The sequence below is a fragment of the Anser anser genome, assembly GCF_964211835.1.
Source record: "Anser anser genome assembly, chromosome: 15".
Lineage (NCBI taxonomy): Eukaryota > Metazoa > Chordata > Aves > Anseriformes > Anatidae > Anser > Anser anser.
The window spans coordinates 11,872,382-11,886,768 of NC_139736.1; the positions used below are offsets into that span (position 1 = coordinate 11,872,382).

A 14,387-nucleotide genomic window follows, 5' to 3' on the forward strand; every position below is an offset into this window, starting at 1 on the left:
CCTGCTAAGAAACACTACCTTCAAAAGTACTGTCCCTGTTCATAAATGACATCTCTTTACTCCAAATCACACTATTTCCAGTAAACATGCTTGCATACCTTTGTAGGCATACTTGAGTTACAAGGATTACTTTGGTGGCTGAAGTACAAATTATTTTTTACCTCGACCCTGAAAAGTCAGACTGCAAGCTGCAATCTATTGTTTCTTTTGAAACAACAGCAGAATTGCTTCTCACTTGTAATTACAAAAGCATTTTAACTTACACATAACCAACAGATCTGCAGAACTGCAAGTGAAGACACCCATTTCCACACACCACCCGCATAACATTCTCTTGTGACAGTGAAAACAGAGAACGAGGGGGGCAGAATAAACTTGCCATCACAAGTACAGACAAACAAACATCTTACTATTGCGTCTACCATCTGGGTTAATAACACGTTACATGTGGTATCTGTGCACATCAGACAACACGCCCAGGAGAGCATGAGCTTTACTGAATGCATGTAACAACTGCAGTCTTCTGCTAAGGCCTGGGGAAACCCCACGTCATGCAGGAACTGCGCAGTAACGGATCTTCAACAAGTTACAAATGATGGGGTAAGGACCGTAAGTGTCCCAGAAGTCCAGAACACGCATTCTGGAGGTGACTGAGCATAAATCGGGAATGAGAAATCACTGTTAAATACCAGGTAGTTGTGCCTGCAGCTAAGACCTGCCTCCGATGGCACAGGGCTTCAGAGGCACCCTGAAGAACCTGGGGGCTGACGGTTCGTTGCTGCAAGGAGGCAGTGTGGGGGCTGGCAGGGCCCTGACTGCGGAGACAAGACCATGCCCCGGCGAGCAGCAGCTGACTGTCACACAGCCAAGGAATTGGGGGGAATACTGAACTTCAGTGTGTCAAACAGAAAAAAAACACAAATGATTTGAATATTAAACTGATCAGAGTTGAAATAGAAATCATTCAGAAAACTAATTCTTGACAGATGTGTTGTGACTTTGGCAATTGTATTTATTCCTCCCCCCCCCCCCGAAAAGGAATACTGTTTGCATTTGTGACAACCTATTTCAGCTTTAAACCAGAATGGTGTATTTCTGTTTAGGGGTTTAAATGTGGGGGATTTTTCTGAAGGACAGATGAGAGTGAAAGACATCGAGTTGTGTGCGGCATCACAAGCACTGGTAGGTGGGGACACACATGGTGTGCAGACTTTGCTTCCTCGGGTGGACTCGATCAGAGTCACCCTCCTCTCCTTCAGTTTCGGCAGCTAGACCCTCCCTGCGCAAGATTTGCTGCAAGCCTTCTTGCCTTTGCTAGCACTGTTAGCCAGCCAACCGCTTTGTTTCTCACTCCTATTTCAAGACAGCGTTATGTTTTTATTACCTAATGGAGATGACGAGGGACAGCACCTCCAGCAGGATGGCGATGATGAACACGACGACTGCCGCAGGTGGCGGAGGGGACGCCACCATCCCGTGTTTCAGGAAACACGTGACAGATAGTATGAGGAAGACTGTGGTGGAGAGGAACACGTCCAGGAGTGAGCTGAAGGTAGCGCTGGCAAATGTCTTCACTGGAGCATTCCTTATAACCTGCGTGGAACACGGGGGTTGAGGGAAGTGATGACAATGAATAAATGCTCTCTTGACAAATTTGACTGTACCACAAACAGCAGCTCACAAAAATAAATAGAGGAATACAGAACATTTTGCCACTTCATTAATCCACTATAAGTACTGTATTAAAAAAAGAAACAGAAGAGGTAGTTCAATGACTAGCAGTTCCCTGAGAATACGCCTACGTTGCAGAAACACACTGGTAGCACAGCCCCTGGGTATGGTGTGCATCTTTTTTTTTTCTTAAAGACCACTATCATTTTTTTTAACAGAATATAATGACATAGAAATAATACAAAAATCGCCAATACTATGCAAAGGAACATAAAAAACGTAATTACTAGCAGAGAAAGCTATCAGAAGTTTTCTTCAAGTATTTTCATTTAAAATAACAGTAGAACTTAAACAGTAAAAAAAAAAAAAAAAAATAAAAATAAAACCCTTTCTGGTTCCAGGGGTTCTTGAAGAAAACCCTCCAAGCACCACTCGACAGAAAGAGTTGGTTCACCGTGGCAGAACTCACATCTCCCTTTCAGACAAGACTAAAAGCAGCAATCGGGACTCTATGGAACCTGAACTGATCTAAGGCCAGGACTCCAAGTAACTCTCTGCTGTAAGCAACCCCTTACCACATGTTCCCACCCCACCTTGTGCTGGCACAGCTGTGGAGTGTGCTGGTTTGGCCAGTCCAGCTGAAAACCAGACCATAAGCTCCGCACCCTGGCTTATTCCACTAAGTGCAGTCTTCCTGAGGGACCGCAGAAAACAAATTCCAAAGAAAAATGAGAAGTATGCTATTGATAACGCCGTGAAGTAGCCCCGTTTGAATACTGCAGTCTTGTACTCTACTTTCATTTGGACATTTCTTTCACTCCTCAGAACATTACTGGCACTCAACAGCATAGCAAAATGAACTTGTTCTTCATTTGTAGCTCTCTGCAACCTAATGTATTTCAGCGAGCTTTGTTTCAGTGCCAAAATTACCTTTTAATCTGAACTGTAGCAGAATCCCTTTAATCCACATACAGAGTCACATAAATTGAATTAAGGAAATCAGCACTGCATCCTAAAGTGACAGTGTTAAGGACGCCCTAACAGTGTTAAGTAGTGCCTTAATTTCCAAACAAGAACAGGCTAAGCAAGCTCTTGGGAAGTGGAGACACTTAGGAATGATCACAAAGCAATCATGCAGCTGGCACTGTGTAATTAGAGGTGAACTCGCTGGAGCTGGAAGTTGCGTTCAGCAACAGTGAACTGCGAGGCATTTCAACAACCAGCAATGCTACAATCACTTCGCTCCCCAAGAGATTTTTGTTGTTTTGTTTTGGGCCAGTACTGTGCTAATACTAAGGCTTTAACAAGTTTTGCCCCAGTCCTGCACAGTTGCTGTTATGAAATAACGTTCCCATTTTCAGGTAGGTTTACGTAATAATTTTCAAATGAACAGCTTACCACCAACAAAATGCACAGACCTCATTCCTTCTCCTTCCTCTATGAATTTCCTGCACACCCACATTACTAGATCAATCTGCATGTGCTTGATTATCATTGCTTTTCTTCTCTTTCCAATCTTTCAGTTGGAAAGATTTAGATTTACTGTTTTCTGTATAGTTTGTACAAATTGAGCAGGCAAACAGGGGTCTGTGTGTGCACGTGTATGTACGCACACACACTGGCGTGAATACCATGTAAATTCTGATTTATCAAAAGAGCACAAACACTCTTGGTTTGCTCTCCTGTAGCACTCAATCCAGGATATGAGTAGATGTAATACACTGCTGTAGATATAACTTCATAAATGTGAATGTCACCCAAAGGAAGCTTCTCCCTATTGCTGCTGGATGAGCTTTATTCAGAGAGATACCAATTAAAGTGCTGCAGGGTGAGCATAGAGTTCCTGAACAAGGTGAATGAATTGAACTGCATCACTACTATGCTTCCCTTATGTTAGGAAAAAAAAAAAAAAAGAGGAAAAAGAAAAAGTTAGACCTCATTTGTAAAAAGTAGAAACCAAGCAAACGGGCTCCTGCTAAGGACAGTGTGGAAGCGCTGCCCAGCACAGAAAGCAGCCTACGAGCAGAAAGCAACAAGCAGCGAAGCAGAAATCCTACCTGTCCTCAGATACAGGGTAAACTGGGAGGAAGCGAGCATCAACACCTTTGTTTATCATGGTGGGAACCCTGCCAGATGTGTGACCCAGCCTCACAGCTCAGCACGGCTCAAGGGCAGGGCCCATCCCCTCCTGCTCCCAGACCCTCACCTCGTGCTGCCTCTGGCATTCAGCAAGCTGCTGGTTCAATTCCAAAACAGCAGAAAATAGAGGGAAAGAAAAAAAAGAAAAGAAAAAAAGCCCCAAACAGCAAAACAAAACATGAATATTTTATGCTGGGTTAGTAAAATGAACTATATCACAGCAGGGAAGTGGGGTAAGCACCAGAGCCATTAGCAGGAACAGGGAGCGGTAGGAACAAGATGGGAGAGCAATTGCCCTTTTTTGGCCATACCTTTTCAGCCACTCATGGAAATGCGACCTCAGTTAGTACTGACGTCTATTGTTGCTACATGCAAACTTACAACATCTTTTTAGTTCATATCAACCCAGCAGGAATATCTACTGACGTGTAAAGTCTGCAGAAGTACTAGCTCCCAAGGGGGTAAAGCACTTTTTATACTCACTGCAAAATCCTAAAGAATGCACCAAGTTCCTTACAATTTACACACTGTTCCTTACAATTACACAGTGTTTTGAACTGCCTGTTTTTGAATGCAACACATTTACAGAACTTATAATACTGAGTTCAGACCAGATTTGGGTATCACTGAGATAAGCAGGAGGCTGTGGCATGAACAAGAATCAAATTCAAAAATACCATTCTCAAAGTCAGGACATTTAATGAGAAGGCAAGTAGTCATTTACAGTTCTCCGACCTGCCTAAAGCCTTGAAACGTTAACTTGAAAACGGAGAAAAGGCAGGGGAAGTGATTAGTGTATCTTGGTGGGTTGTGAAAACGTATTTCCAACCCAAATCTTGGACTAGACTCAGGACATGGCACAAGACAGGTAAACTGAGACTGTTTTCAGAGGCAGCAATACTGAGTAGTAAACCCCACTTGACATTTCATAACCCTTGTCGTCAACTGCAATGAAATGTGTTAAAAACAATTACAGACATTACTTGAATGGATTACAGAAGAAAACCAGTGCCATGAGAAACGCACCTCTTCCTGATAGCTCGTCCTGTAGGCCATCTCCAGATCCTGATCCAAGAAGTTCAGGCTCAGCTTGTTAATAGGCGGTTTAAAGAAGTAGTCTTTCATGAGGCTAAAGAGAAAAGACAATTCAGCATCAGTTTATTCAGCTGTAGCGCTTCCAGAGCCCCACCATTCTGTGGTTTCTGCTTCCAGAGATGGAGGCACTTGCATTTGCAGTTCCTGTAGTTTTCCTTTGCTCTCAGCCACCGTGGTACCCCCTTATCCTTGCTCAGTCAGAGGAAATATTTTACAAAACCATGACAGAGCAAACTTTTATATTTTCAGGAAGACACTAACAAGCTCTTCCAGAAACTTAACAGCTATAAGTGCAGATGGCTACAGATAACTGGAATATAAGCTAGCTGATAGTAAAGGTTAATTGCTGCTACAGGTGCACAACCTTAGGAGATGCATGGCCGTGGGATATTTATGTCTTGGATGGAATTCTATTGGACAAAGCAAGCCAAGGATGATAAAGGTGACAAATTGTTAGAAAAAAATATTGTCCATTTTAGAAAACAGCACCGTCTTGTTATTTTAAAGACACTAAAATATCTCAGTAACTCAGCTGGGAACATTCGCTTAACGATCCAGGCTGCAGAAAAATGTAACCCAAGGTGATGGCTTAAATTTACTTCTGCAACAGAAAATTTGAAATCTCCAGAATCATCAACAAAGGCACTAACAAATAATGAAATGAGCTTACTAGAACTAATGAACCAGTAGGCAGCATCTACCAGAGGGTGTTTATTTACTCCTTCGCCTTATCTTTCAGTGCCAGGTGCAGCACAAACACAAAAGGGGCCTTAAACGTTAAAAAGTTGTTTCTATTTTCTACCCTCCAGAGCAAAAAAAAAAAAAAAAGAGCATTTTTTGAGTTCTACATTAGTTGTAAGAAGTCTATGAAAGAAATTCTCTGGTGATACCTATGACACTTGATCTTCAAACCTCTTCTTTCTCCAGTAGGTGTCAAAGAGCTGGAAGGACTCAACTTACTCAGCACAGACTGCTTTGTGCCTGATGGTCAGGCTTGCTTACCCAAATTTATTTCTGGGATAGTCTGTCACTCCCTCTTCTGTCATCCTAATCTGAGACTTCAGAACACACACTCTCCTTATGAACCTCTTTTTGTTTTCAAGCAACTGATTCCACCCATTATATATAATGCACTGTTTTAAAAACTGCCATAGAATCTGAAATGGTACTGCTTCTTTCCAAGTGCTACCTCAAAAAACATAGCACCTGAGCAAAAATTTGAGCAGACTATTTTGCAGTTGCTAACTCTAAACAAAAGCCACAGAGATGCACGAGACCAAATTCCACGTAACTGAACAAGCTGAAAGACCCTAGAAAGCTAGTCTGTACCTGTATTCTTTTTTTTTTTTTTTTGTACCACTGGAAGATATTTTTTAGAAGCCCAAACTTCCCGATACAAGATAGCACGTGGGAAGCATTTCTTCTCGAGATGCAAGAACAACCAAACACATGCCCTGAGGCTCTAGAAGACAAAAGACTTCAACCAAGAATATGGCAGATACTTTACATCCTTTAAACACTCTGGTTTTGGCCAATATATTAAAAAACATTACAGGATGCTCTTGAGGAATGACAAGACCCACTTACTACTCTTACTACCTCATACTATAGTTTTCTTCTAAAATACATGGTAGCATGCAGATTGCAATGAACAAAGCATGGTATTTTTATAGTGGTTCTAATAAAGCCAGAGTTAAAGCTCAAACTATGTACCGTGCAAAATACATATAATCAATTTCTAAGAAAAGGCAAGCCGACAACTTCCATGGAAAGGATTCCTGTGTAACACAGTAATACAAAAATGCCACACTAACACTGGCTTTATTGCTATTATTTTTAAAGATGACTGGAACTGTGCTGAGATATCAACTCCAAGGCGAAATCTGGGCACACAAAGTGCCCAGCAGCCAGTTGTGAAACCCTCAGACACACACCTGAACTCCAGAAGAGGCTGTGGCATGACAAACACCACCAGTGTTCAATGTTTTCTCACACCCAGCCCTAGGCAGCTGTGCAGTGCGCAGGCTCCTGAATCGTCCCTAGGATATGCTTAACTCTTCCCAGCTGTACGGGAAACCTGCATGATTAATTTAAACACCTAATCACCATATCTAGGTTAGACATCTGTGAATATGATGCCTAATTTACATTGCAGATCAGAACACCTGCATCATGCAACATGGTGCAAGTCGCTACCCAATACGAAGAGAAGCTCTCACTCGCTGCTGTTGGGTTTGCAGTAACATGAAAGCAAAGCAGCAACATTCCAGTAATTATTACTGTGAATGATGTGAATCTTCATGTAAGATGACCAAGTGGAAGTTTGGATTTTACCCCACTCGCTGAGAAAAGTCAGATTTCCCATTCAACCGTCCTCATCGATACTAAATTTGAGACCAACGATATATTACGTTTCACAGTAGGGGATCAAACATGTTTTTTAAATGACTCATTACATATAACTTAACTCTAAGAAATGTTAAAAAGGATTGATATAAAATGGTAGGCTTAAACCATTTTGAATAGACCTAATTAATCAGGAGATTATTTTTGGAAAGTTATGTTTACATGAACCGAACTCAGCAGAGAAGTTTCCCTGGCAACAAGAAATGGCCCACTTAATATGGTAATGATGATATTTAATTGAGGGAAAAAAAAAAAAAAAAAAGCTAGGCTTTGACTGATGTCACATCATGGTCCTACTTTTTCCTTTTTCTGAAGAAGTATCCATTTTGTACGTGGAGGAGGAAAGCTCCATGAATACAAGAGCTGGAGGTGGGTATCTTTAGCAGTCCACTGGCATAAATTCAGCTGCTTCTGTAACTTAAAATTTGCAGTATGCTAGTTAAATTTTAAACAAAAATCCGATTTGTTTTTCCTGATTTCTGCAAACATTTGGACTTTCACAATCATTCTGTCTTCTAATATTTTGAAGTATCAGCTTAACACCTGTTCTCAGCCACTAATGACAGAACACACACACACAAAAGAACCTAAATTTTTACAGAAGTTGGCCCCAGGAGAAAGGTAATCTGAAACAAACAAACAAACAAACAAAAAAACCCCAACAACCAACAAACAAAAATGAAACGAAAAAGAACAAGAGAAGAAGAGACTGGAGAAGGACTTTCGTCCCTCTCTCTCACTTCTCCCTGCTTTGGTCATGTTTCCAATTAAGACAACACTGTCCCTGTTCCGAACAGCCTGGAGTATATACGAGCATACAGTTTCAAGGATATTTCGATAAAATGTCCCTAATCTCAGTGGAAGCAGTGAAGCAAAAATAAGAATAGCCATAAATAATAACAAAACTAAGTTATCTGTTTAGCTGATCCAGTCAAATCACTGCCATAATAAGGGAGATACGGCTGTGTGTTTACAAAATCAAACAGTGTTGAATTCTGAAGAACATATTTTCCTCTGCCCAAAACAAGTCTTTTTGTATGAAATGGGGAGAGAGGCTAACTTTACAAAATGCTGTAGGTAGCTAACAGGTCCATGAGAATTCACTCCTATTAATTCTGCTTCCAAGCCAAATGTGATTTCTAGGTATTAGTCACACAATATTATCAGATGTTGTTCTCTTGCAATACAAAAATTTGAATTTTGTGGTTCAGATTGTATATTACACTTTTAATTGCAGATGAAGGTACATAATATACATATTAGGAGGAGTTTTGAATGTAAAGATAAAAGAGTTCAACTCCATAACAAGTCATTGAAAGAGTATTTTTCTTTTTCGAAGACTTGAATGAAGAATGTCTGTTAACCACAGAAAAAAAATGAAAAACCTGGCTTTACATATTCCTGAGCAGAATGTTTTTGAGTTCAAGTTCCTACTACAGGTTAAACAGAAGACAGACTAAGATCAGAAAACATACAGCATGTTATAATATGTTTACAATAATTATTGACATGAAACAAAAAGCACACAAATGCTGATTACAGATATGGGACCCCTGTTAATGCCTTTTCTTCCTTTATATACTTTTTCTTTGTGCAGCTCCATTTTCCTTACCTGTCTTCTTTAATCACATCGACAAAGTGAGCATCTGTCTTTTCTCTGATGTTTTTGAACCTCAAAGGAAGGAGGGCTGATTGATCCAGACTCACGCCCCCCCATCTTCCTTTCTCTTGCAACATTTCATAAAGCGAGGTTTGACTGTTGCTCAGCTTTTCTTCTTGTGGAGGACTCAGAAGTCCATTCTGAGTCTTTGGACTATGGCCTCCTGGAGCCTGCATGACAGAAAGTAAAAGATACACAGGGAACATGAATGGTTGAGAAAGCAGACAGGAGAGATTTAATGGAGCAAAAGTCAAAAGTTCTTCCCTCAGCACGCTGAACTTTTATGTGATCATGTCAAAGACCTACCTCCACCTGCCTTGAAATCATTCATGTCTGCTAGAAGCGCACGCCTCTTTAGGTGTCGTTGTCTTTTTGCTTTTTATGTCCCTGTTTCCAAGGCGTCAGAAAGCAAATTGCATTTTCACACATGCAATGAAGACCAATGACAGAAGACCAATGACAGACCAAAACTTCATTCACTCATCTTCAGGTCAAGATTCTTCTCAAAATCTTTTTAAATACCTGCTTTAACTGTGCTATCTTTCCACAGGTCATAAGACAATTAACTCTGCCAGCCTTGCTGATCCTGCCACTGTCCACTACAGCCTCACTGCTTTCCCAGAAAGATGGAACAGCCATATCTGAACAGCCCTTTCGTACAGCTTATTATCCTACAAAAATATTCTGCAACTGAAACCACATTTTCCTCACTAAGATATAGTTCTTTTACCATTGTATTAATAATATACTTTTAAATTTTGACACCAGCTTGCAATACAGTTGAAGTGCACAGTATCAGCAATTCTGCTGTCACTCATTTCAGAATAAAAATGTTTCAACCAAAAACGATTCTATTTTCATGGAATGTGAAGTTTTCTCTTTACATTTTGTTTGATCTAGACCGATGTGCACTGAAGCAAGTCCAAGAAATTAGACAACTAAATACAGCTAGAATGAAAGTGAGCTGCAGTTAGTCAGGATCATTTTACAATTTTCAAATACAAACATGTATCAAAACTTAGCATATTTGAATATTCATCTCCCCCCTCCACGTCTTATCATTTACCACGTATCATTCATCCTCATCCTGAAACCCACTCATGACAGAAGTTTCTTCATTTCTGCCTGTACAGCAGTCAGCACAGCAGTGACTAGCTCCTCCAAAGGACTATTCTTGGATGCCACTGCAGTGACCATAAATATCACACCACCCAATCATGCACTGAAATATGTTCCTTAGATTATAAAATCAACTTAGCTAAAGCTGAGAAATACCAGATTTCTAGCTGCCTGTGCAAAATTAATTGAATCTCCTTGCGTCTCTAGGCTGTAAAACAAATGAGGAACGTGAACATAGGCAGGCATAATTGAAGGTGCACAGGCAACTGCTACTATATTATTTCCTAGTTTTTAACAGGAAGATGTTACAACAAAAAAAGAAGCGTTCTTCTAACATAAGCATTTCTGGTATCCATTTTCTAGTTGAACAAATATAAAAACACAAACATTGTGCGTGTTAAAAACTTTCATGCATCACTGCTTTCACAAATAATTACCAGTGAAGATATGAGACAGCAGCAGCAGCAGCACATCACCTTGAGCAGGGAAGAGTCAGAAAATACTTGGGCTCAGCTCCCCATCCCCGTCAAAACTTCCAGAGAGAAAGGAAGACCTGCTCTGCTCCACAGCCGTAGAACGCTGGAGGAAAGGCAGGACAGAGGCAGACTGCACTCCCCTTTCCCCCTGCCCAGGCAGGACGCAGGACTCTTCTGTGCTGGCTGCCCAGCAGGAGGAGTGCAGCACAGAGAGGACAGGATTCCCAGCCTTGTCCCTACTATGACTCAAGACAGCTGTTTTGGCAGCTTGCAGGTGTTCATGGTACAGCGACAGCAGCTGATGAAGTATAATAGGCAAATTCAGTAGTTACCTTGGTGTGCTGCCAATGCTTTACTAAGGAACGTAAGCAACAGAAGAGAAAGGTGATTTCAGCAACGCATATCTCTTGGACTGGACAGGCACTTGTGAGTGTGACAGAAGGGCACTCTCCTGGTCACCACCAAAGGTCTCCAGCTTCTTTTCTATGGGACAGCATTCAACAGCTTCCAAACAAGCCCTCCAGCAGCCGGAGCAGGTCACCCAGCCCGCCCAGGGGGAGCACTGCGAAGGAGCAGAGGGCACGACAGTGCTGGCCGGAGCGACCGCTGCTCCCGAGGCAAGGAGAACTGTCAAACAAGCGCCTGAAGTGAAGGTTCTTCATTGCTGCTGTTTGTTTTTTTAGTGCTAAAGATTGTATTTGCTGAGAGCACTTTGCAGAAAAAAAAATGAGGCCTAGAAAAATGAAGGTCACAGTTATCACCCTTTTCTTTGTAAAGAATCTTTCTCCTTTTCCTCACCCTGCTGTACTTGAAAAGCAGTAAAGAAGGGAACACAGCTTTTTTGTCTGGGCAGCTCAGAGAAAAGATATGTGTACTGTTTGCTTTCCCTGTCTGTTCTTCGAGTTCATCTGAAGAACGCAGTGAAAATTTCTGCTCTTTCAGAGAAGGTCAGCATGGACTTCTCCTGGCCTTTTCTCTTCAGATCTTTGGCAAACGCTCAAATCCCTAAGAAAATTCTTCCCTTTGGTCATCTCAAGGTTTTCCTGTGCTGTCTCCACTCTGTAATCTTAACAGGAGGGGATTAGAGTTTGAAACTGCTTGCTTGTAAGGAGAAAATCCCTGTTTAATAAATGCTGTTAGCTCCAGTGCTACTGTGGGTTCTGACGGCCATAGGCCGTGCAGTTCTCCTGAGCACTCGGAGATGTGATGCACCACGGGACCGCTCCCCTCATGAAGAGACGTGTGGGCTCCAAAGGACGCTAGGGTCCAAGGAGGTGGTTAACAGCATTTTGGGAGATGAGAGAACAGGAAGGGACATGAATGCTGCAGGGCCAGGTGCAGCGACGTGGTGTGGGGAGAGAACAGAGGTGAGCAGAGGGAGCCGATGGCTCTTCTTCCTAAGAAACCTGAGACTGCAAAGAAAATCCGGAAATCAAATGCCACGGCAGCATTGTACATGTACTTGCTTAAGCTTTCACTTAAATGGGCATCCCAGACTCACTGGATAGCCACTTAGCTGGTCCAGTTTTTGGGTAGCAACTTGTGACCTGTGAATACATGAGGGACATATGATCTGGTCTCCACCAGCTTATTTCTTCCAGTGAAGTTACCGATGTTTTTTTCAGCACTGGACAGGCCTCTTCCAAGCAAGGTTCATCGACGACGTGATTAACATACATGAGGCTAAGATAGCTGCAGTAGGAAGAAACTTTAAAGAATAATTCTGATGAAGACAATATATGACAACAGGTGGTTGGTATTGGGAGGAAAATCTTGGTTTGCAGTATGTTCCTGGAGACCCCTGGCACGTGGGCAGAAGCAGCCTGGGAAGCAGCATCTCATGCTCACCATCTGGGAAGATCTCCCACAATGTTTTCTGTCTCGAAGATCTCATGCTGTTCTGAGACCAGTACCTGCTGGCCACTCTGCTCTATCTTCCTCAGAGTTGGAGAGATGAGTATTTTTTTTTCTTAGGCTGTTTCCTAGGAACCCCAGCACAGAACATGGCCTACTGTGCTACATACCATTTACAAAAATGCTGGCAAGTTTTTTTGTTAGCTCTATACACAAGAAGAGTTCTACAGACAGATGAGAAGGAAAACAACCAGATAGCTATCTCTGAGAATAGTTATAAAGTGATTCTCCCCAGTGAGGAAAAGCATTAAACTTATCTGAAAACATAACAGAGAGCTGATAAGCTCTGGCATCCAGTCTGCATTTAGGTGGGAGCTTAATTTTCTGGAAAGGGGGAAGAGATGACAGGCAAAGCAGGGAGGCTACAAAGGCCACAAACAAGACGACAAATAGGCCATGTCTGGTACTGTAGAGGGAGTAGGTGGCTTCGGTAAGAATATCTAAGCAACAAGCAAGGAAAACAACCTTGGCAGCAGCATGCTGAATATGGAAGATGTTCTATTTGTCAGAAAAAGGATGTGAATGGACTCAGGTGCTGTGAATTTCAGCTGTGGGCATGAACAGGAATGACCGTGTTTTAGAGCTACGATACAGGAGACAACGGCAAGACACAGTTGTGTGACTTGTGGCTAGGTGACACACGGCGACTGGTGGAAGCGATGGAGAGGGTGGTAGCGTTGTTTGTGCCTCTTTCATTGGCTGGCCTCAGCGTTAAAGAGCCCAAATTTTAGGTCCTTCTCATGGCCCATGAAATTACTAACTGTTTTGAAAATTTGAGGTGTGCGGGGGGGGGGGGGGGGGGCAACCAAAGTTTAGAATACAACTGCTCAAAATTGGTTCTGCTGCTTAAGGGCTTGAATAAAGTAATAGCTGTGCAAAAATGAGAAAGCTAACTGAAGCAGAGAAATAAGGGGAAAGAAGGGAAGTGATAAATACTCAAATTACCTTTGTACTGTTTTTATGCTCATCCTGACAACCATTTTGGATAGCTCCTTCATCTATGCTGACATCGCAGTGGGGTGCAAGGGTGGTACTACATGAAGGGCAAGGCTGCAATGAGACAAAAAAAATTTAGCCAGGAACATTCTGGTGTCCTCGTAATGGTATGCAATTTATAATGTGGCCTGCTTGTATGCTTGCTGCATGGTTAAAAGATAAACAAAGCAACAGAAAGGGAAACAGGGAACAAAATTTGAAAGGACCAGAATCCACCATTTCAAAAACAAATCACAGCTAAAGCTAAATCTAACCCAGGAAAGATTTACTGGCATAAAATCACAGATATTCTGTAATCACTACTCTCTGGCAAAGGAGTACCCCCAAAAAAATATTCTTCAGTGAGAGAAGTGCACTTTTCTTGTTTAAAAAGGGTCTGCAAAAGGATCTGAATGGCATTATGACCAGCTGAGGGAAGACTTAGCACAGAATGCAGCATATTCAAAAACACAAAACACCATGGCGTGTTACAAACAGCACAGGAAAACGGAAAGTAACCAATCTGAAAATAATAAAGGAGAATACTTTTTCATACAGCTCTGTAAGAGAGGGGACTGGAGCTGCGGCTGCGTTATACCGTTGAAGCCAAACACTGAGCAAACATCACAGGAAACAAGGAAAGCAAAACCATCAACACTCCTAATAGTTACAGGTTACGCATTTTGGAAGCAACCTAAAAGGTCACAGTTCAGCTTTTAAAACAACCTGTCCCACTGAATTAAAATGTGATCTTCTTAAGGCAAGTCAACCCTCTATCTTCTTTTGCAAAGTCCTTCAAACTTTTCTCTTGTACTCGCCATGTAGAGACAGGATGCTGCACGAGAGGGACCCTATATCCGATCCCTGTTGACAGTTCCTATGCTCTTCAGACAGTTTGTTGTTACCAGGCTTGCCAGAAGACTACTAATGGG

At 41.9% G+C, this 14,387-nt stretch overlaps 1 protein-coding gene across 2 annotated transcripts in view; it reads right to left on the reverse strand.

The window, feature by feature from the left end:
- ADCY9 (adenylate cyclase 9) overlaps positions 1–14,387 on the reverse strand; it is an 84,314-nt gene that overhangs the window by 20,929 nt on the left and 48,998 nt on the right. The window contains exons 3-6 of one of the 2 annotated variants that reach the window (XM_083800870.1): positions 13,426–13,530; positions 8,924–9,141; positions 4,837–4,939; positions 1,385–1,593 (exon numbers count right to left, since the gene is read on the reverse strand). In XM_083800870.1, coding sequence (XP_083656996.1) covers positions 1,385–1,593; positions 4,837–4,939; positions 8,924–9,141; positions 13,426–13,530 — 635 coding nt within the window. The remainder of the gene's footprint in view (positions 1–1,384; positions 1,594–4,836; positions 4,940–8,923; positions 9,142–13,425; positions 13,531–14,387) is intronic. The other variant, XM_083800871.1, reaches the window with a different exon arrangement.